Source organism: Panthera pardus, unplaced genomic scaffold (assembly GCF_024362965.1).
Source record: "Panthera pardus isolate Hobbes unplaced genomic scaffold, ASM2436296v1 HiC_scaffold_20, whole genome shotgun sequence".
NCBI classification, from domain to species: Eukaryota; Metazoa; Chordata; class Mammalia; order Carnivora; family Felidae; genus Panthera; species Panthera pardus.
Window position 1 is genome coordinate 55,376,443 of NW_026526766.1, and position 23,411 is coordinate 55,399,853.

Genomic DNA, 23,411 nt, shown 5'->3' on the forward strand with positions numbered 1-23,411 from the left:
TGAAGCCGACCCACGGATGGAAACAGGATGGTTTGAAACAGGCCAGCACCATCCTTCCCCAGAGCCTACAGAGGGACTGTGGAGAAAATAAGTGAAGAGGAACCAGGCAACACCACAGAACCAAGGTCCATGAGGGCTGGAACTGCATTTCTTTCCCCAAAGTCTTGTACACCTCTGCCTGGAGTTCATGAATCAAGAGCACAGCTCACATAGCCCATCAATGTATTCTCTATGACATGCCAACATCTAATCTCATGATGGTGACAGGTAGGGACCGGTACAGGTTCACAAAGACTAACAGACTTGGGACAAAATTCAAGATCAGGGCTCCCATATGTGGCTTATCGTTTTTTTTTTTTTTTTTTTATCTTTATTTATTTTTGAGAGAGAGAGAGAGCAAGTGGGGGAAGAACAAAGGGAGAGGGAGACACAGAATCTGAGACAGGCTCCAGGTTCTGAGCTTTCAGCACAGAGCCCAACGCAGGGCTCAAACTCATGAACCATGAGATCATGACCTGAGCTGAAGTCAGACACTCAACCAACTGAGCCACCCAGGCATCCCTTATCATCTTGAGGATGAACCCTGATAGCCAGGCATCAATCTCTTCACAAACAGGCCCATGCCTGCTGCTGAACCTTTCAGAAAATGAGGATAACTAAAAGCACATACTTCACAGGGCTGGTATTGTTGCATGATCACGTTCCTGCACATAAGACATGTAAAATAACGGAGTGCCCAGCATTTACCAGGCACTCAAAATGTCAGCTGCATCTTAATTCTCAGGGTGTAACTCATTGTCACCTCCACACTCATTCTAGGCAGAGATTACAAATTATGATTCCCTTGTCCTTAAAGCATTTTGGTGGGCCTGCTTGCTCTCCATCTGCCTGGCCTAGATGCCCCTTCTGCACACACCTGCATCCTACTTGAGCATTGTCCTGGGTACCACGAAGGTGCCAAGAAATCTGTTCAAACATGTTACCTGCCCCCAGAGAGTTTACTTCTAGGAGACAATGTTAAAACTATGTGAAAATGGCAGAAAAGCCAGGAACATGGGGAAATTAAGTGACTTAATTTTAAATCAGAGTTTAAAACAACAGAAGAGTTCACGCCCTGTATGCAACTACGAAGTAAACTGAACAGACAGTAATTGCTCTCATGTTTCAGACGAGAGAAAGAGCACCTCAGGCTGGGGGCGAGGGAAGGGTTGGAGGAGGAAGCACTATTCGAGCTGAGTCTGGAAAAACAGCCAGGATTAGGGGAGACGGAGAAGGGAGAGGCTGCTGCAAGTGGGGTGTGGACCGGGGTGAAAGGAGGCAGCACCGCCCCCCACCCTGGCACTGAGAGCTCCTGGAGAGCAGGACTTGGGGCTTGTTCCCCCCGCACCCTTACTGCAGGGATGCAGTGGGGACAGTGTGTGACATGAATGGGCAGATGCCATGGAGCCGGGGGACTGAGACACTGAGCAGCCAGGGCAACGCTGAGTGCTTTCTGCAGCTCTCCCGGACTAGGGGACCATCTGTCCCCCTCACCCCTTCTCTGGTTCATTGGGTACCCAGCCCCTCCTGTCCTCTGTGCTTTCCCATGGTGTACCCTGGAAAGTAACAGCACCCACACAGGAGAGACCCGTGTCCCTTCAATGGGCTCTATTCATACACACAGAGCCCCTTTCCCACTGCTCAGTGCAGATATTCTGTGACCCTCAAGAAGTGCCATACCTTCTCTGGACCCCATTTAAAGGCCTGACACTGCCCTGAAGGGCATACTAAGGTGTAGGCACACATCCTGGCAATGGGAAGGGGAGACAACCTCAGCCTTGGGCAAATGTCCTCCTCTCCACACTTCTGGAAACATCCTAGGAAGGAAAAAAAAAAAAAAAAGCCCAGACTAAGGCTGACAGGTGGATGGATCTCCTGGGTTCATTCAGTTTGCTGAGCTGGCTTGCCCTCCTCTTCTGGAAGTTCAGACAGGCCCAGGGGACTCTGTAAGAAACCAGGCCCCTGCTCTGATGCTGAGGCATCAGACAGAAATTTGGGGCAGGGCTTTTCTAGGGGAACATCTCAGTGTGTTTAGGCCAGCAGGTACTCCATGGAAGATCCGTACGCAACGAGGATGGAGATCATGCCATTGACATCTTGCTCCAGAGGTCTGAAGTCCGGCTGTACACCTACAGCTTGCTCCTGGGGTGGAGATCACACAGTCCACCTCTCACTTCGGGCCTCCACAGCCTGTACCAGGCCTTCACCCAGGATGGCAAAGTCCTCCAGGATCGCTTCTACATTGGGCACCATCACCAGCTCCCCACTTTGAGACACCACCATGTGCCCCTTTGTGTTGGACGCCTAGGGGAACCAGAGAAATATGGACTGAGGTGTCACAGAGGCACACCCAGAGACACCAAGCCGGGTGGGGGTGGGGAGCAGTAGCAGTAGTATAGATCGACACACAAGACACATGCTTCACACCTGACCCATGCAGTCAGGGAGCATGCCACATACAGACATGCATGCCCACATGGAACCACATGAACACACTTGGGAACAACACTTATCATCAGCCAGCACACCTTGAAGGGCTGGGGCTGGAAGCTGGTGGGCTTCCAGAGAACACCAATCACCTCTCCACCATGCTGGTCATAAAAGAAAAGGGCCAGGTCCCCAAAGGCCTCCTAGGAAAGGGCAGGACATAGATAATATTACACATAGACATCTGAGAGTCACCTCCATGGCCCCAGCTTCACCTGGAAGCCCCCTCCCCAGGTTTAGTCAGCCCTTTAGGACCTACCCTGAGCTGTGCCAGATAAAGCTGAGGAGGATCGTAGCCTAGCACAGGCATCAAGGACGAGGGCCCTGGCTCATTGAGCAGGCCACGGCAGAAGGAGGCAGCTGGTAAGTCCACGGCTTGGCGGTGCCGGGGGATGTGGCGGGGAGACAGGCGGATCAACACGTCATACATATCCAAGGGTGGCCGGAACACTGTCTGAGGGAGTACCGTAGTGCCCACTGGGAGTTGGGAGCTGGACCACAAAGCCTTCCACATGCCCACCTTGGTTCCCTCCTTCCCTTTTGTCTGACCCCCCATTAGGGGCCCAAATGTTCATCTGAAGGTGGGAACATCAAGCCCCAGCTGGTGTCAGCCAGCTTCAATCTGTCAGGAGGAGCACAGGCTACAAGTGTGAAGCCTGGATAGAGCCAGGGACCTGGTTCTCCTGCAGGTTCCACCACTGCCAGGCACCATGGGCAGTATCAATGCCTTCTGTGGATTCAGTCTTGCCAAACAAGAGGGCTGAGCATCCTGTGAGAGCCCCTATAGCTTCAGATTCCCAATGTTCAAAGACAGAATCCCTAGAACCCGAGTCACTCTTGGTCAAGGGCTTACCCTGATGTCCCCAGGCCCCCGGGGATCCATTAGCTGCTTCTCTAGGACAGGCAAGGCCTCGGCTGCCAGGACCACAAGCTGCTGTAGGATCTGAGGGGATACACACAATCAAATACATCAAACCTGAGTGTGGGTCTTTCTTAGCTCATGCGCGGCCTGCTTTCTCCTTGGGGGAGAAGACCACAAATTTAGAGGTAAGGATGGGATTGAACCTGGGGTGATGGTCCATCCTGTGTCCATACAGAGTTTTTACGATCCTGGGGGGTAAGGATGACCATGACTGGGAGTTGTCTTCGAGCTGCCAGGAAGCCACTGCGGATCTCCACCTGCTCTTCCACTGTGAACAAGAGGGGGTCCTGGGTCAGCCTGCCCCCTTCCCCAGCTCTACTACCCCAGATCTTCCTACTGTACACCCAACAGCTGCCCATCACAGGGATTTTCCAGTGCCCCTCCCCCAAAGGACAAAGGCAATGTAAAGGACACCATGTTTGCCTCAATTGGGTGGGGCGTTAAACTCTCAGCCTCAGCCCAAAGGCAGAATTTTCCACTGCCTGGCACCCCATTCTAGTTTCCGGGCCGACACAAGCTGAGGCCTGCCCCTGACCCCCTTCCCACCCTATGCTCCCACACACCTGGGGAATTAGGAAGCTGACACCCTCCTCTCTGCTTGGACCAGGAACTCCTCATGTTACAGCTGAAAATCATCACCCCCACTCACCAAGAAGTCTGGACATCTATTCTAACCTGGGCCCTGCCCTGATCCCCACAAGACTTCTCACTTAGTGTTCAGGGTCCCCCTTCTACTCTCCTTTCCCCTTCACAGCCCCCTCCAGGTAGCTTGTTTACCACCCCGGTCCATTCTGTTTCTGAGCATCATAGGAACAAACCATAGCTCTATAGCCTTAGAGCTCCCTAAAGCCTTGACTGGGCCTCTTCCTCCTAGTAACTCCCCACCCCAAGGCATCAGGGCCAGGCACAGATATCTGGGAAGGAGAAGCCACGAAAAAAGCCCTATCTAATAAACTGGCGTGGAAAACCCTTGTGTGCCCTATTGCTCTGCAATCCACAAAGGTTTTTTCTTGCAGGAGTCTGACCCCAGTCCTACCACTTACCAGTGAGCTCATTGTTGAGGTTGACAATAAGGGGGTTGTTCTTCCAATCAAAGGTTGATATCAACAAAAGGAACCGAAGGAAGCCCACCTGGGGGGAGCTGAGAAGAAGGAATGAGTAAAGGGTCTGGGCCCAACCACACATCCCAGGGCTTTCCCCACGGCCTAGACAATCTAGACCCCCCAGCATGGATGGGGGTGGGAGGTGTCTTAGAACCTCTTCTGTCACTTTTTTTAGCTACCCTTTCCCATTTGGACTGAAGGTACAGCCTAAGGGACAACTGGCCCCAAGGGGAACTTTCTGGCTAGAGAAAAGATGGAGTTCGGAATCACCTGGGAGGGGTGAAGGGCTCAGGGTGCAAGAAAAGAGCAGCAACCACCAGGTCCAGGCTCTCATCGGTGAGCCCCTCACCCAGAAGCTGGGCGCGCACCCACCGCTTGGCCAGCCGTGCCACACCTGAGAAGGCTGGGTGCTGCTGCTGGAGTCTGTGGGGGGAAGAGGGAAGTGGCAATGAGACTCAGGCACTCAGGGCCCAAGAAGAGTATTTCTGCTCTACCACCACTATTTATTCAACCTTTACCCAAAGTTGCCCTCTGTACAGAATCTCACATCCCCCTAACTAACACCCCAACAGATCAGTCCTATAAAATTCCCATTTCAGGGGCGCCTGGGCGGTGCAGTCGGTTAAGTGTCTGGCTCTTGACTTCGGCTCTGGTCATGATCTCATGGTTCTGTGAAATTGAGCCCCACGTCAAGTTCTGTGCTGACAGCACAGAGCCTGCTTGGGATTCTCTCTCTCTTCCTCTCTCTAAAAAATGAATACATAAACCATGGTATAAATTTATACCAGGTGGCCTCCCAGAGAGACAGGTGGCCAGGAGAGCAGAATAGAAACAGGCAAGGATCTACAGACAGAAGAACCTATGCAGGTGGCCATACCCATGCAAGGCACTGGTGAGCAGGGGCAACTGCCTTGTGTCCCTCTCAAGGCGGAGGGAGGCAGGCGTGTCCCTCAATGAGATCATCCCCTCAGGGCTCCGCATTTCCCTCAGGATCTGGGGCTCCCGCTGATAGGCCACACGAATCCGGAACACAAACCCATCCTGTTCAAAGAGGGTATGGGATGGGAGACACGTGTCAGCATGGGACACCCTAACACCCTGTGCCCTCCCTCTCTGGGGAATCCCTACCCTACACCAGTCTAACCTTGAGGACATCAGTGTGCATGGCTGTGGCACGACACTGTAGCCCATGCTGTTGGGTCAGCAGCTCTGCCAGGCGCAGCTGGAAGGCAGCTCGGACCCGGCGTATGGCCTCAGCATCCTGTGGCCACTGACCACTGCCCTCCAGATGACATACCACTAGGAAGAAAAGAGGTTCAAGACTGCAGCATGGAGTGGGAACAATTTCTCTCAACCCCTCCCAAGAGGATCCTCACCAGTCATGGGCTCCACATAGGCTGGACAGGGCTTGTCAGGCCGAGGCAACAGCGAGGCCTGCTCTCGCAAGTGATCGTAGAAGGAGTAGGCTGGCCAGACTGGGGTTGGTGGGAACACCTATGGAAGATGCAGGGCTGAGGTAGGGGCTCAGGACTGAGAAAGTGAACACAGTCAGGAGTCGGAAAGGGGAATACTGGAGGAATGGGGTAGAGACAAGGAATCACTAAGCAGAAAAGGCTTCCTGCCACCTTCCACCTCACCTCAGTGTAGCGCAGTACTGGATGAGCTCCCTGCACAGCAGACACAGTCAACGGGAGACCTTCTAGCCCCCACAGGAGGCGGCTGAGGTCATCGTAGCAACGCACTGCTGCTGCCAGGGCTTCCTCACCTGTGCTGGAGGTCTGAGAGGGAGAACACAGTCAGTCAGGAGGCCAGGACCCTACAGAACCCCACCACCACCCAGGATATTGCCACAGCTCGGGCTGCTGCAGAGCCAGCACCCCCTCTGCTGGACACTATGAGAAGTGCAGCCCGGCTGAGGTGTGCTCTCCATCCCCTACCTAAGCTGGCCACACAAGCTACTCTGCAACCCCTAGCCTTAACCCTTAGCCCTGACCCATGACCCTTACCTCTTTCGGGCTTTGGATCAACGCGTCCAGAAGGCCCCCCACATAGTGGACACAGGTATCTGGGATGTCGGCATGGCTGGGAAAGGGGCAGAGACTCAGTGTGGGCACTGAGGAATATGGAGAATGCTGCTGGACATTCGCTGCTCAGCCCAAAGCCTGGGCCAGACCCTCCTAAAAGGCTCCCCAACCCACCGGTGCTTCCCAGCATCCAGATGCTAACACTCACAGTGCCAAGAGATGGGTGACCACCTGGTGGGGAATAAGGCGCTTCTGGGCCATAGAGGCTGCCTCCCAAACCACAGCTTCCCGAATGGCTCCATCCTGGAAACGCCGAAGCTCTGAGCGAAATCCCCAGAACTGGCGGAAGTCAGCAGCCTGAGGAAAGGCAATGGGTGGTGGAAGAAATCAACAAAGATGGGCTTTATCAGAAATCCCCAACAGGACTCAATCCAGGTGGCATGAGGATGATCCACCCTACTCCTGCCAGTGCACGGCCCGGAGTTCCCAAGACAGAGCCAAATCACCCCCCAGACCCCAGAGCTCCTCACCTCGGGCTGGTTGGCTTCCGGACCCAACTCAAGGACACTGGTCAGCCCCTCAGGCCGGAGGAGCAATCCTAGGGTCAGGGTCCCAGAGTCTCTGTGCTTCGGTGGATCCTGGCTAATGTCCCACTATAGGGTGTAAAAAGGCTGAGTTCAAGCCAAGAATGCCCCAGCTTGACCTGGAAATCCAGTTTCCAACTAGGTAGAAAGATCTAGCTAGAGGGATGGTGTGTCTTTTGTATTCCCTGAGACCCTAGATCTAGTCCTCCTTAAACCCACAAACTCCCTACCCCACAGCACCTCACCTCTAACACTGGGGGCCGAGAGTGGGCCAGCAGGTGAAGGCGGGACCCCAGACCCTGCTCCAGGAGGGTGGTCAGTGAGCCCAAAGCAGCTGAAACATAGTCCCCACCAAGATCCTGCAGCTCTGGCCACAGCTTTAGCCGGTGACATGCTGCCTGCAGGCGACTCAGTGGATGGAGACTAGAGGGACAAAGAGACAGAATGAGGTACTGCTGACCCCAAGTACCACCCCCTCCCCAAAACCAGGAACATCTGAGCACCTCTGCCCCACCACTGTAGCTCCAGGGAAAAAGAACACACTGACATAGCTTGTCAGCCATAAACTTACTGCAAGACGTGGTCAAAAGCCCGGATCATGGGTTTGGGAGTCATCAGCAAAAATTGGAATCCATCATCAGCTCTGCTGTCCAGCAATGCCATAGACAGCCGTGCCTCATGCTGTACCTGGGGCCACAGGGTAAGCAGGGAACTCACATGTGAGATTATCACCACTATACCCCTCCCTTCAGTGACCTGAGGGCTCAGACCAAGAGACATGCCTGACCTAAGCTCTTTGGAGAAGAGTTTCTGGGGTTCTGGTACTGGTAGAAGGGACACAGTCTGGACTGGGACACCTGGGGAATCCAGGAATGGGGAACCATTGGTACCTGGTGGTAAGTAGAGGCAGTGACATCAGCACAGAGGTTGAGACAGCCTGAGGAGTCCAGGAAGACAACAGAGAAGGCCTGATGGAAGTCAGCCAGGGCCGGCTTGGAGGCATAAAAAAGCCAGTCAGGGTTGAGGCCTTACCTTCAGGCCTCCTTGCCCAGCCCCAGCCCTGCCCCACTCACCAAGGAAGGATCTGAGCTGAGACATAAGCTGATCCCATTGACTGTCAAATCTGTGGTGGCTGAAGTGAGCCAGAGAAGATGGGTGTGTCAGAAGGTATCCTCCTCCCTGGGGACCCAGCACTAATGACACTCTCCCTCCTCCCTGCCTCCAGAATTCAGTTTGCTCTTCTGTCTTATGTTAAGAAACTGAATGACCCTTGATAGAATGAGAGGATTCACAGGATGAGTAGAACCCTTGGCCTTTCTGAGTCTAGCCACCTTACCCAGAAACTGCAAGACGCTTCTCAGGACCTGGTAGCCACTCATGGTGGTGTGGATCTTGCGTGTGGACACAAGGAAGGCAACCAGCATGGAGACAAGGAACCCACTGAACCCTCCCAGGCCCTGAAAAAGAGATGGAGACAGAGAGGCCCAAGCTCAGAGCCAACCCGCCACTCAGTGAGGCAGGGAAGCTGGGCCACTCCCAACTAACCTTGTCCAGTTCCCGCTGCCGCAGCCAGACCTTCAGAAGTGCCACGCCATCCTTCAGCCCCAAGGCTGAGCCCAGCACAGTTGACAGCAGCTGCACGTGAGACTCAAGGGCCATGTCCTGCAGAACCCATGTATTATAGTGGGGGGTGGGAGGCTCTGGGCTACCTGTGGGGGAGGGGAAGCCATGAGAAGAGAAATCCCCACAACACTCTTCCCTTCAGCTCCACCTTGGCACAAGTGCCTGCTCACCATCCCCTGGGGGACTCTGCCCTCGGTACCAGGCAGAGCGCACATTGTTCTTAGATGGCAGCAGGCGGCACGGGCGGAAGAAGTCAGGTGGAGGGCATGGATGCAGACGTACAGTGACCAGGCGCTCATCCTTCCCTGGGGGAGACAGGGAGTGCTGAGATCCTTCCAGGTGGGTCTCTGTGCCACCCTCCTCCTACCTGAGGGTACCGGGTACCATGCCCTCCCACTTCAGAATCTGAGGTCTTTGTACCTTCCCCCTCAAACCTGAGGCCTAAGCCTCTCACCTTGGACTTGAGGCCCCATGCCCCCCCCACCACTGAATCTGTCACTCCATACTGTGCCTTCAGCCCAGTATGTGCCTCCCACCATGTGGCCGAAGTAGCAGCGAGGGTTTCAGGTGGCAGCCATTGGTGTAGGAGAAGCGAACACTGCCAAAGAAGGGGTCTTGGCCCAGGTGGTGAGCTAACTGGGCCAGGTAGAGAGCACGCTTGCGGAAGTAGCGCTGGTTCAACCCATCCTTGTCCTGTAGGAGCTCCTGGAGAGGGTCAGAAAAGAGAGACATGCCCAGGCACTTAAATGCTTTTTGTTAGAGAGCTTGGAGGCCAAGATGAAGCCAAGGTGAGTCACAGTTTAGAAACCTCAGGGAGTTTTGCTGGCCAGAGTGCATGAACCAGGGACAACACCACCATATCTAGTTCTCAGATGACGAAGGCAAAGTTCCAAAGGGCAGCAACTGGCCCAAAGGCACATTTAAGCTGCCCTCAAGATGACAGCAGTGATCTGCTCTTTTGATTTCGAGTTCAGATTTCAATCCCCTGGCAAGTGGCAGGTGGGAAAGAAAGACCCAAGAATTTGTAGGTGGTGAAGCAGCAGTCTCTCCATTCCCCAAACTCTAGACCTCACCTTGGGCATGGTCACTGCCATATCCACATTAATGTCCGGCCGGACGCAGGTACCCAGAAGGTAGCTGCCCACAACAGTGACCTGGGCTGGAGGCAGGAAGCAGAAAGAGCCCTTCACAGTATAGGGCACTTGGTGGAGGGGTACTCGAACCCCAGCTGGGAGCCAGGTCTGGTCAGTCAGCTGTGGGGACAGAGACAGTGATACATATTATTTGACTGCCTCCCTGACATGTCCCCTTGGTGTCTAGTAGACGTCTCAAATTAAACATAGCACATTTGAGGGGCGCCTAGATGGCTAAGTAGGTTAAGTATCCAACTCTTGATTTTGGCTAGGTCATGATCTCGTGGTTCATGAGTTTGAGCCCCACATCAGGCTCTGTGCTGAGGGCATGGAACCTGCTTGGGATTCTCTCTCACTCTCTCTCTCTGCCCCTCATCAACTTGTGCATGCATGCTCTTTCTCAAAATAAATAAATAAATTTTAAGAAAATAAAAACAAAAATAAACACATCAATACATTTGAAGTCAAACTCCCAGTCTTTCTGTAAACACATCCTCTCCATTAAGGCAACTTCATTCTAGTTGCTCAAGCCCAAAACATTTAAATCACCTGAACTCATCTCTTAAAAACATCCATTTCACTTTTAAGAGCATCCAGACACTAACCACCTCTACTTCTCTATCCTAATCTGAGATGCCACCATTTTCCAGTGGATCACCGCATAATAGGTTTCTAGCTAGTCTCCCTGATTTTATCTTTATCCCCTTCCCTTCTACCTTTAACACAACAGCCTGAGTGAATTACATTCTTAAAAATTATCAAGGACCCTCAAAGAGCTCTTTTTACGTGAGTTATATCTATACTTACCGTATTAGAAATTAAAATGAAGAATTAAAAAAAATTTATTACTTTTTTTTTAACTTAAATTTTAGTTAGTTGACATACAGTGCAATATTGGTTTTAGGAGAATTCAGTGATTCATCACTTACAACACTCAGTGCTCATCACAAGTGCCCTCCTTAATACCCATCACCCATCTAGCCTATCCCCCACCCACGTCCCTCCATCAGCCCTCAGTTTGTTCTCTATCATTAAGCGTCTTTTGTGGTTTGTTTCCTTCTCTTCCTCCCCCCACCCCTGCCATTCTCATATGTTCAGCTTTTTTATTTCTTTTTTTATTAAAAAAAATTTTTTTAAACATTTTATTTATTCTTGAAAGACAAAGAGACAGAGCACAAGCAGGGGAGGCGCAGAGAGAGATTGGGAGACACAGAATCCAAAGCAGGCTCCAGGCTCTGAACCGTCTGCACAGAGCCCGATGCAGGGCTCGAACTCATGAACCGTGACATCATGACCTGAGCTGAAGCTGGATGCTTACCCGACTAAGTCACCCAGGTGCCCAACACCTGTTTTATTTCTTAAATTCCACCTATGAATGAAATCATATGGTATTTACCTCTCTGTTTGCCTTATCTCACTTAGCATACTACATTCTAGCTCCATCCACGTTGTTGCAAATGGCAAGGTTTCATTCTTTTTGATGGCTGAGTAATATCCCATTGTATATGTATACCACATTTTTATCCATTCATCATTCAATGGACATTTAGGCTCTCTCCATAGTTTGACTATTGTTGATAATGCTGCTATAAACATTGGGGTGCATGTACCCCTCGAATCTGTATTTTTCATCCTTTGGATAAATACCTAACAGTGCAATTGCTGGATGGTAGGGTAGCTGTTTTTAGTTTTGTGAGGAACCTCCACACTGTTCTCCAGAGTAGCTGCACCAGTTTGCATCCCCACCAACAGTGCAAGAGGGTTTCCCTTTTTCCACATCTTCATCAACACCTGTCGTTTCTTGTGTTATTAATTTTAGCCACTCTGACAGGTGTGAGGTGGTATCTCATCATGGTTTTGATTTGTATTTCCCTGACAATGAGTGATGTTGAGCATCCTTTCATGTGTCTGTTAGCCATGTGGATATCTTCTTTGGAAAAGTATCTATTTATGTGTTCTGCCCATTTCATAGCTGGGTTATTTGTTTTTTGGGTGTTGAGTTCAGTAAGTTCTTTATAGATTTTGGATACTAACCCTTTATCAGATGGGTCATTTGCAGATATCTCCTCTCATTCTGTAGGCTTTTAGTTTTGTTGATATTTTTTTCTTTTTTTTAGAGAGTGTGTGAGCAGGGAAGAGGGGAAAACAGAGACAGAAAATCTTAAGCAGGCTCCATGCTCAACATGGAGCCTAACACAGGGCTCGATCCCACGACCCCAGGATCACAACCTGAGCTGAAATCAAGAGTCAGACATTTAACCGATTGAGCCACCCAGGTGCCCCTGAGTCAACTTTTTAAAAATGAAGCTAGATCACATCACTGTTACACCAAAAAAACGTCCCATCAGTGGTTCCTTTTTACCCAGAGCAACAGCCAGTCCTTGTTTCGGTGTAACGAGGCCCTGAGTGAAATGCCTCCTTCCTCCATTGCCTTTTTGAACTCGTGTCCTTCTATTTTCCCCTCATTTAATCCCAGGAACATACCAGACTTACTACTGCCTTTGAACCTTTGTGTTGACTATTCCTTCCTTAGATATCTACATGGTTGACTCACTTCCTCCAAATCGTCAGACTACTGTCACTTCAATGAGGCCTACCTCAACTACCCTATTTAAAATTGGAAACCATTCCCACCCTCTGATATTCCCACAATCCCCTTACCTTGCCCTACTTTCTCCTCTTTCCATAGTGTTTACCATTTTCTAATATTGCCAGTTTACTCATCATGTTTATTGTCTACTATCTGTAAGTCCAACACTAGAAAGTGGGCTGCTTTGTTCACTGATGTATCCTAAGAACACAGCTAATGCAAGGAACATAAATGTTTGCTGAACAAATGAACACATGGTTGACTGTACTTCCAGTTGAGCCTCCTGGCAGTGAAAATGAGCTCCCTAGGACCCCACGCCCTCTGAAGAAGAGCAAGGCCTTGTTTCAGAGGCCTACACTGAGGACCTCTCCTGGACTTCCCAGTTCTTCACTCTACCTGCGTTACCTGGGTCTTAGGAGTTGAGGGCACCTTCAGGACTCGCTGGTTGACCTCCCGTAGGAAAGCATCGATCCGCTCCTTCTTCTTCTCTGACAGCCTTACTTCCTTTAGTAGCTCCTCTACCTGTAAGAAGAGATAGGGGTGAGTTCTTCAGCCTCAGGGTTCCAGGACCATCCCTCTAACCCAAGCCCCAGCCACCCAGTAGTACCTGCAAACGAAGCAAGCTAGAGTGGAACAGACTCTCAGTCTCCCGAAGGCGGTTTAGCTCTTCATTGGTAGGCTCCTTGTACAGTTCTGCCTGGCTAAGCTTCACTGGCTGCAGGAGACTCTCCATTGGAGACCCAACCAAGGTACACTTCTTAGAGTACTCCTTCTTTCCTTCCTGGCGTGTGTCTTCCAGAGCTAGTTCCATCACCTGTGGCCAATGAGAAGAGAAGCCAGTGTGAGGTCAAAGGTGTGTAGCATGCACTGCCTAAAATGCCACCATGATAGGACATGGATAAATGCTTCACAGGCTCCTGTTCACTCTTTTGAACGGAAGTCAGACTGCAAAACCCAGGATTATCATTACTTAGAACATTACTGAGCTCTAGTCTTAAAACTCCTGAGTTGAGGGTTCCCTGTCTATTTGACAGCACAAGCATGGAGCTTGGCTTGGAGCTGGAAGGGGTAGTAGTTGACTGAGCCCTGACCTAAACAATGCCTGAGCTCCTTGTATTTCCAGATACTACGCATCAGGAATCTTCCTCTTTTGCTGGGTTTGTCCTGGGAATTCACAAATGCCATCTCCACTCTTGCTCTATCCAAATCCTGCCAACCTCTAACCTGCCAGCAATCCCTGACCGTAGATTACATCAGTATACATTAAGTGGTCAGTGCTGGAAAGACCTAAACCTACTGCCTCAGGAAAATATACTCAGTAAATCATCCAATCTTCAGTAATCCCAGAAGAAAATGTACACTTGAAGGAAATCAAGGTTTCACAGGTAGTATGCCTACTCTGTCAGCAGGCATCCACACCCTGCACACCCTGGTCTGCAGAATCCTAAACCTTCTTCCCTACAGCCATGGCCCCCGCCTCTACCCCACAGTCCTACACTGGAGAGAGCCTTACTGGAGGGCTCCAGAAGAACCACCATGTGCCCTCCATTACAGCGGCGAGCACAGAACTAGGCACAAGAGGTCAGATCTCATCCAATGACAAGAAAGAGAACCTGGTCGGGGAAATGACCGACGTCACAGAGCTTTCGAAGGAGTGAGCTCAGTAAACTTTATTGCTGCTATCCAAATAACGCCAGGTTCCCCCTGGGTCTGTCTCGGTGCGCCAGACTGGCAACATGGGGGAATAAGGCTCCTCCAGAAGGGACGGCCATCCTGTCCCTCGTCGGCGAGCTGTCAGACTCTGCCACCTCTTGCACGTAGAACATTCCTCCCTCCCAGATGGCTCACCCACCTCCGGGTCCCCAGCAGCTGCCCGATGTTTCGCTCCCGCAGGGGCCGGCCCCATCACTCGGAGTCCAGGTCTTGCTCACGCACTTTGGTTCAAAGCCCACGTGCTCAGCACTTCTTCCCACCCTGGCTGAATTGCTGAACCCCCGCCACAGACCTGCTGAAATCCCGCCACAGAATTGCTGAACCCCTCCACAGAATAACCGAAGCCTCACAACAGAACTGCCAAAGGCTTGCAGCAAAGTCACCGTACCCAACGGGAAACTTCCCGCACCCAGCAGTAAACTTCCCGCACCGCGTGGGGACTACCCTCGTGCCGCAGGACTCCGCCCAGCTCCAGAGCCATTGGGTGAGTGCCCGATGAGTCGCTGGCGATTGGTATCTGTCACTGTCCAGGACCGCCCATCGTGGGGGAGGAGCCAAACAGTGTTCTCCGATTTACGGTCTCTTTGCGACGCCAGACCGGAAGCCTGCCTGTAGTTTAGCGGTCGCTTGCTTTTCCTTATTTCCGCCGCTTGCGTCGAAGGGGGAAGGGCGGAGCTAGTTTGGGCACTTGGAATTGTTTATTTATACCAGTGGTTTCTATCCTTTTTTTACATCCACCACATCGTCTCAGTTGTGTCGGTTTTGTCAGTTCCACCTCCAAAATATACCTTGAATTCGTTCATTCTTCACTGCCTTTAGTGCCAAATTTAGTCCAAGTCACATCATCTCGTGCCTAGATTATAATACCTTTCTCCAGTTTATTATTAAATTTTCCAAATCTACCCCAAAATTGTAATATTAATATAATGAACTCTCATATATTCTTCACCTACCACCCATCATAACTTAGTGATAATGTTTTGTCGGATTTGTCTTGTCTTTTAGGTATTTACATACTGTTTTGCAGAACCACTTAAGAATTAGTTGTGCACATCCCTGAATACTTAGGCATTAATCTACCAAGAACAAGGACTAATCATAGTCCAGTTATAAAATTCAGAAAATTTAAGCTCTATCAGTACTATTCAAATTTTGCTGATTATCCCAATAATACCCTCTACATAGTAGTATTTTATTTCCTGATGTAAGAGCATGCATCAATTTGGTTGTCACGTTTCTTTTCTCACTCTTAATCTGGGATATTTGCTGAGCTCTCCATTTTTTGGTCTTTTATGACATTTTTGAAGAGTATAGGACAGTTTTATTCAATAGCTTTTTACTTTTTATTTGAGTTCAATATATATGTATATGTGTGTATACGTATATGTAGTTATAGATGTATGTACAATGTACACAAAAATTACATATATACACATATGCATATATAATTCCATACATGCATATATAATCACACATATATGATTATATATACATCTGATTATGTATATACATATGTATACATGGAGGAACTACATAAGGTAATTCTTCCTAATTACATAAGGTTTGAATATGTATAAACCAAACATACCCATGTTACCAGCTCCCAGAAAAGCAGAACATTTCTTGAACCTTTAGAATCTCCCCTCATTCTGCCATCTAGTCATTATGCCTCAAGAGTAACTACTATCCTGACTTCTAATAGTACCGACTAATTTATGCAATAGCTTTTAAAGGAATTTTTCACAAGAGTGGTCTTGTCCTTCTTCAATCCATTTCCATGTAGTTGCCAGAATGAGTGTCTTGAAACCATCATTCTCTCATGTCACTCTCCTCTTAAAAACTCATCATTCATATTAAATACGAATTTTAATAAAACCTCAATCAGTATGGTCCTTCACTGGCCATGCCATCCTTTCTCTTGATACTCTACCCTTGTAAAATAAAGAACTTAATGTTCTTTTTTTTTTAATTTTTTAAAGTTTATTTTTGAGACAGAGAGCATGAGCAGGGGAGGGCAGAGAGAGGGAGACACAGAATCTGAAGCAGGCTCCAGACTCTGAGCTGTCTGCACAGAGCCCAACATGGAGCTTGAACTCACAAACTGCCAGATCATGACCTGAGCCAAAGTCAAACGCTCAACTGACTGAGCCATCCAGGTGCCCCAAGAACTTATATCATGTTCTTTCACATCTCAGAGACTTGAGCCAAGCTGTTTGCTCTGCCTGGAACACTTTTTCTCGACTTTTTCTCTGCTTCAGTTATCAGCATAAGTATCACATCTTTAATTAGGCCTTCCTGATCATCTGATCTGAAATATGTTTTTCCTTATCTCATCATCCCATTTGTTTCTTTTTAGCACTTTTTTTTTTTTTACAATTTTTTGATTGCTTATTAGTTGTCTCTTTGTTTTTGACTGTGAATCCATGAAAACAAGGACCACGTCTACATGGCCAATGCCTAGCACACTGCAAATACTCAGTAAGTGTTTACTGAATGAATGAATCTGACCACTGTCAACCTTTATAGCCTTGTCTCTGACCATTGTTTCTATCAAATTTTATGCCCCAGCCATATTGAACTACTTGGAGTTTCCCTAGTTACCTGGCTTTTTGTCCTGGGCCTTCAAACTTGCTGTCCTTTTTGCTCAGTGTCTTGATTGTTTTTTCCCCAGCTTTATTGAGATATAACTATTGTATAACATTTTTTAAAGATTAAAAAAATTTTTTTAATGTTTATTTATTTTTGAGAGAGAGACAGAGCATGAATGGGGTAGGGGCAGAGAGAGAGGGAGACACAGAATCCGAAGCAGGCTCCAGGCTCCAGGCTGTCAGTACAGAGTCCGACGTGGAGCTCAAACTCACGAACTGTGAGATCATGACCTGAGCCGAAGTCTGGCGCTTAACCGACTGAGCCACCCAGGTGCCCCTACATTTTTAAAAGATTTTTTAAGAGGTGTCTGTGTGGCTCAGTCAGTTAAATGTCTGACTTTAGCTCAGGCCATTATCTCACGATTCAAGCCCCATATAGGGTTCTCTGCTGTCAGCTCAGAGCCTGCTTCAGATCCTGTCTCCCTCTCTCTGCCCCTCCCCCACTTGTACTCATGCTCTGTCTCTCAAAAATAAACACAGGGCTCAGACCCATTAACAATGAGATCATGACCTGAGCCAAAGTCAGAAGCTTAACTGACTGAGCCCCCCTAGCTGTTGTATAGGCCCCTAGCTGTTGTATAATATTAAGTATAAGCTTTGCAATGTGATAATTTGTCATATGTATATGTTGCAAAATGATTACCACAATAATGTTATAACTAACATTATATTTAACACATCCTTCACCTCACGTAAATACCATTTGTTGTTGTTGTTATGGTAAGAACAAATAAGATCTATTCTCTTAGTGACTTTCAAGTACACAATACAGTATTGTTTACCATAGTCACCATGCTATACATTAGATCTCCAGAACTTATTCCTTTTTTATTTATTTTTTTCAATATATGAAATTTATTGTCAAATTGGTTTCCATACAACACCCAGTGCTCATCCCAAAAGGTGCCCTCCTCAATACCCATCACCCACCCTCCCCTCCCTCCCACCCCCCATCAACCCTCAGTTTGTTCTCAGTTTTCAACAGTCTCCTATGCTTTGGCTCTCTCCCACTCTAACCTCTTTTTTTTTTTTCCTTCCCCTCCCCCATGGGTTTCTGTTAAGTTTCTCAGGATCCACATAAGAGTGAAACCATATGGTATCTGTCTTTCTCTGTATGGCTTATTTCACTTAGCATCACACTCTCCAGTTCCATCCACGTTGCTACAAAACTTATTCCTTTTTTAAAAAGTTTATTTATATATTTTGAGAAAGAGAGAGAGCATAGGGGAGGGGCAGAGGGAGAGATTGAGAGGGAGAGAGAGAGAATCCAAAGCAGCTCCACACCCAACATGGAGCCTGATCTGGGGCTAAATCTCATAAACTGTGAGATCATGACCTGAGCTAAAATCAAGAGTCAGATGCTTAACCAACTGAGCCATGCAGGTGCCCAGAACTTATTCCTCTTGTAACTGGAAGTTTGTATTCTTTAACCAATATCTCCCCAGTTCCCCTACCCCTATCCCCTGGCAACCATAATCTACTCTCTGTTTCTATAAGTTTGGCTTTTTTTAGATTCCACATATAAGTGAGATCATGCAGTATCTGTCTGCTGACTTATTTCACTCAGCATCATGCTCTTAATGATCATCAATGTTGTTACAAATGGTAGGATTGCCTGCTTTATGGCTGAAGAATGGTTTTTTTATATAAAATTTTTAAAGTTTATTTATTTTGAAAGAGACAGAGACAGTGCAAGTGGGGGAGGAGCAGAAAGAAGAGGGGGCAGAGAGAATCCCAACAGGCTTCATGCTGCCGGCGCAGAGCCCCATGTGGGGCTCAAACTCACGAAAACCTGAGATCATGACCTGAGCTGAAACAAAGAGTCAGATGTTTAACCAACTGAGGCACCCAGGCGCCCCTGACTGAAGAATGTTTTGATTGTTAAGGAAGATTTCCTGGAGGAGATGGGTCTGTGCTAACTCTTGAAGCATAAGTTGAGTTTGGATTGACTGAGAAGATGAATCAGCACCATGGAAGTTTAACAAGCCCTGAGGAAGATCAGAGAGTTGAGAGATAAGTCAACCACTCATTCTACATTGGATGACACTTAAGAAATGGCAAGCCCGGTGCTCAGTGTCAAGGATAAAGAGATAAGTAAGACATAACGATCACAATCCAGAAACCTGGGGTAATGTTCTTGCCTTCATAGTTTATAGGCTGGTCCCTCTATTCAATTCTTTTTTTTTTTTAGATTCCAGCTTTGACCTTTATTTAAGAGACCAGATGGGTTGTCCCAGGAACCAGGTGTCAGCCCTAAGGCCAAGCAAGGCTGGAAAGCCACATCTGGCCCTGCTTCGCCCTGAGCTGCAGCCTCAGCCCCAGTATCCTGCTTGCTACCAGCAAGCGGAGATGCAGGTGCAGGTGGAGGGAGCCCTAGGAGATTGGACATTGCTATTGACTCATTAAAACAAACAAATAACAAACAAAAACACCCAAAACTATTGATTTGGGGCTTTTTCCTAAACAAACAAAAAAAAGTACACTAAGCTTCTATGTTTCCTGTGACAGGTCATCTGGGGTGGTGGGGGGAAATCTGCATGACTCCCCCTCCCCGACAGCAGCATAACTTCTGTATAACCCATCATTGGGGGCAAAGGGTGGGCACATGGAGGTTATTGGCTCTTGTGTTCATTTAAATGCAATCTCATAGAGGTTTATTCTGCCCCTGCCCTGCTTCCATTTAAAATTGCATTCACCCCTGATGTGCCTGGCTGGCTGTGATGGTAGACAATGCAACTCTTGAATCCTACCATGGGTGTAGAGATCACTTAAAAATAAAATCTTAAAAACAAAAAACAAAAAACAAAAAACAAAAAACAAAAAACCAACCTGCACTCACCCTCCCAAAAGAATAATACAAATAAAAAATAAAATTGCATTCACCCCAACATTTTCAGTTTTAGGCTCTAATTTAGTCACCTTCATTAGTACTCACCAAAACTTGCAATATTATTTGTCTAGTAATTACTGATTTTTGTCCGATTCAATCTCAGCCACTAGAATGTAAGCTCCATGACGGCATAACTAAATCATTAAATCATTTAGCATAGGGCCTGTCACATAGCAGGCAATTAATAAATATTTATTGAATGAATAAGTGGCTCTTAAGAGCATCTCAGAGGCTGGGAGAAAGATGTAAACAAATAATTGCAGTATAGGATTGGAGGCGATGTGTTATGTGTGGATTGTTATGGGCACATTAGAATAGGAATATTACAGGGCTTTGGTTAGGAGCAATCATGCTTAAGTGGGATAACCAAGTTTCAACTCCAGGTTCTGCCATGTACTCACTGGGTCACTTTTTTTTTTTTTTTTTTTTTTTTTTTGGAAAGAGAGAGCTCGTGGGCTGGGGAGGGGGCAGAGAGAGAGAGGGAGAGAAAGAATCCTAAGCAGGCTCCTGTGCTGTTAGTGCCGAGCTTGACACAGGACTCCATCTCATGTTACACGGGATCGTGACCTGAGCCGAAATCAAGAGTTGGACGCTTAACCGACTGAGCCATCAGGTGCCCTACCTTGGGTAAATTTTTTAGCTTTTCTAACTTTTATTATATTCAGGAAAATAGATGTTCTAGTATGGATGTCATGGATTTTTGAGAGAATTAAACAGGAAACTACATGTAAAAAGTCTGTCACAGACTGATGCACAGCAAACATTAGCTATAATTATTAAAGGAAGATTGTGTCTCCTTAAGAACACTATTGGACTTAACATGTGTTAACATATGCAGAATTTAAAAAATGTTGGTCTCCTAAAGAGTCATTCTGTAAGGTAAGAATTGACCTCTCCAAAGCAAATACTCCTACCTCTCATTTATCTTCCAAGATTTCTATATTTTCTCCCTTTAGAAGAAAGAATCATTTCAGAAGAGCCCAGGTTGAGGAGCACCAGGTGATACCAAACAGACTGAGGGTAAGTGTCCTATTTTCTTCACCACCAGAGGGCACCACTAGTCAAGTCAATCTACCCATCATAAAACAGGAACTCTAGGAAGCTGTTTTTGCCCTTCATTCTTCTGACAAATATGTTTTGAGTACCTACAACATGCCAAACATTGTAGTGGCTTGTATATAAAAAAGGAGCTTGTATAAACAAGACCTGTCATCCTTGTGGAATCTATAATATTGAGCATCTACTATGTGTCTGAGAGGTTCTATTAGACATGGGGGTGGAGGGTGGGGTTCAGTTTGCTTTTGCTGTTTTCCTGCCCTTGGATGTAAGCCCATGAGAACAATTACTTAGTGTCTACTTTGTGTCAGACAATGTGCTGGTTGCTGTGGATCCAGGCATGAATATGACACAGTTGCAAACTACTAATAAACAATGTCTTACCTGCTAGGATAAAAAGGCATGAGAAATTCTGTGGAAATAAGAGTTCTTCAGACCAAGAATGGAGAATCTTAAGTACATACTTCATTAACACACTAGGATATAAGCTTCCTACACAGGTATATGTTTATTAGCCACCTCCCTTAGGGCCATGGTTATTGTAGATATTTACTATGAGTTTGTGAGTTTGTTTGAAGCCAGGGAGCAGCTTCTGGTCTGTGTCAGTTGTATGTTCTGGTGGGTTAGGCTAGGGATCTACCATCTTCTGGGGCAGGGTGGGACTGTGATGAGTTTATGTGGGTGAAATGCTTTGAAGATGAACTTTCTGCCTATTTGTCTACTCACATCCTTGTTATTAAAGGTGTCAACATCATCTCCTACGTTTCCAGGTCAGCAATTTTCTTGTCCCTAAATTGAATGGTGGAAGAAGGGAAGTCAGAACCAGCAACACAGCATCATTTTGGGAGAAGGGGATGTATTGACTAAGACATTCTCCCTCCTCTGAAGTGAGCCCTATTTCCAGTGGATTTGGTTCCAAGACCTAGAAAGTAGAGTTGGGAGCTAGGGAAGGATTCTTCAAAATATTGAGATCTCATCTCTGATGAAAAAGAACAACAAAAATAAATAAACAATGCTCCTCATTGTGGATTGTGCAAAGTGACTTCCTTTTAAAGGGTATGGTATACAAAGGAGGTGAAAAGGGTTACATTACAGTGGACAGACCTGACACACTACCTCAGCCAGGTGATTGAGGTCAATATCAACACTGATAAATCATGTGGATACTATGTGCCCTGATATGATGTGATAAAAAATATCATTTTACTTCTGTGATCTTCCACCCCAAAACCTATAACCCACAAATTCTAATTGAGGGACATTATACAACATACTTGATTAGTACTCTTCAAAACCCTCAAGGTAATCAAAAATAAGGAAAGTCTGAAAAACTGTCACAGTCAAAGGAAGCCTAACAAAACATAAAAACTAAATATAGTGTGGCATCTTAGAACAGAAAATGGACATTATGTAAAAATTAAGGAAATGTGAGTGAAAACTTTAGTTAATAATGTATCAATATCGATTTATTAGTTATAATAAATGTACTATATTAATGTAAGATGTTAATAAGGGAAATTGGGGTGCCAGGGACATGGTAACTCTCTGTAGTGCCTCCTCAATTTTTCTATAAATCTAAAACTGTGTAAAAAATTGTCTACTAAAAAATCAAGGTGCCTGGTTGACTCAGTTAGCGGTGTGTACAACTCTTGATCTTGGAGTTGTGAGTTCAAGCCCCACTTTAGGTGCAGACATTGCTTAAAAATAAAATCTATTTATGTTCATTTTTGAGAGAGAGAGAGAGAGTGTGAGTGCGAGAGGGGCAGAGAGAGAGAGGGAGAGAAAGTGTGGAGCCTGGAGTGGGGCTTAAGCTCACCCAATGCAGGGCTCGAACTCACAAACCCTGAGATTGTAAGTTGAGCTGAAGTCAGATGCTTAATCAATTGAGCTATGCAGGTGCCCCCAAAATAAAATCTTTTTTAAAAATGGAGGAGGTGGTGGTGCCTGGGTGGTTCAGTCAGTTGAGCATTGGACTCTTGATTTTGGCTCAGGTCATGATCCCAGAGTTGTAGGATTGAGCCCTGTATCTGGCTCTGTGTTGAGGATGGAGCCTGCTTGAGAGTCTCCCTCTTAAACAAACAAACAAACAAACCATCAAATAAATAAATAAATTTTAAAAATGGAAGGGGTGGTAGCCAGAATACAGCTATGCCTTAGTATTTTTTTCTTTAAAGTTCCTATTTAAAGGGGCGCCTGGGTGGCTCAGTCAGTTAGGTGTCTGACCGCCTCAGGTCATGATTTTGCAGTTCATGAGTTCAAGCCCTGCATCGGGTTCTGTGCTGACAGGTCAAAGCCTGGAGCCTGCTTCAGATTCTGTCTCTCCCTCTCTCTCTGCCCCTCCCCCACTCTCTCTCCCTCTGTCTCAAAAATAAAAAAATAAAAAAATTAAAAAAAGTTCCTATTTATGGATCATTTACCATATGCTAGTAACGCTGTATATAGATGATCTCATTTAATATTTACAGTTGTTTAAGTTAGTTGTAATTAATCCTCTATTACAGAAGCTGATGAATAAGGAATGGATAATGTAAATCGTGGAGCCAGGATTGGAACTTAAGATCTTTTCAATCTCAAAATTCTAAATGTATGGAACTCTCAT

General features: G+C 47.1%; 1 protein-coding gene and 1 long non-coding RNA gene across 3 annotated transcripts; one reads left to right on the forward strand and one right to left on the reverse strand.

Moving 5' to 3' along the window:
- Positions 1-377: 377 nt before the first annotated feature.
- On the reverse strand, positions 378-14,639 carry NOL6 (nucleolar protein 6). The gene is made up of 26 exons (XM_019424139.2): positions 14,358-14,639; positions 13,113-13,319; positions 12,911-13,027; positions 9,856-10,035; positions 9,319-9,487; positions 8,953-9,087; positions 8,705-8,868; positions 8,496-8,616; positions 8,233-8,291; positions 8,050-8,151; positions 7,731-7,846; positions 7,405-7,582; positions 7,106-7,228; positions 6,784-6,932; positions 6,558-6,633; positions 6,189-6,329; positions 5,928-6,045; positions 5,696-5,850; positions 5,429-5,592; positions 4,822-4,974; positions 4,492-4,589; positions 3,592-3,716; positions 3,380-3,469; positions 2,786-2,980; positions 2,568-2,669; positions 378-2,343 (listed from the first exon to the last, which is right to left on the reverse strand). Exons 1-26 carry the CDS (start codon positions 14,409-14,411, stop codon positions 2,194-2,196), a joined length of 3,441 nt encoding a protein of 1,146 aa, XP_019279684.2. The 5' UTR covers positions 14,412-14,639; the 3' UTR covers positions 378-2,193.
- On the forward strand, positions 14,589-21,832 carry LOC109252037 (uncharacterized). Of its 2 annotated transcripts, XR_002073821.2 has the most exons (4): positions 14,589-14,702; positions 20,713-20,776; positions 21,204-21,312; positions 21,583-21,832. It is a non-coding gene; the product is annotated as an uncharacterized LOC109252037 (long non-coding RNA). The 2 variants fall into 2 exon arrangements; XR_002073820.2 differs by lacking the exon at positions 21,204-21,312.
- The last annotated feature ends 1,579 nt before the right edge of the window (positions 21,833-23,411 follow it).

Bases quoted from the DNA above. Each gene is read 5' to 3' on its own strand.
- NOL6 (XM_019424139.2), bottom strand. From the start codon at position 14,411: ATGGGGCCGGCCCCTGCGGGAGCGAAACATCGGGCAGCTGCTGGGGAC. The intron at 13,028-13,112 runs GTACTACTGGGT...CTCTTCTTACAG, and splicing joins CTAGCTTGCTTCGTTTGCAG to GTAGAGGAGCTACTAAAGGA. The intron at 8,152-8,232 runs GTGAGTGGGGCA...TATGCCTCCAAG, and splicing joins TCAGCTCAGATCCTTCCTTG to CCGGCCCTGGCTGACTTCCA.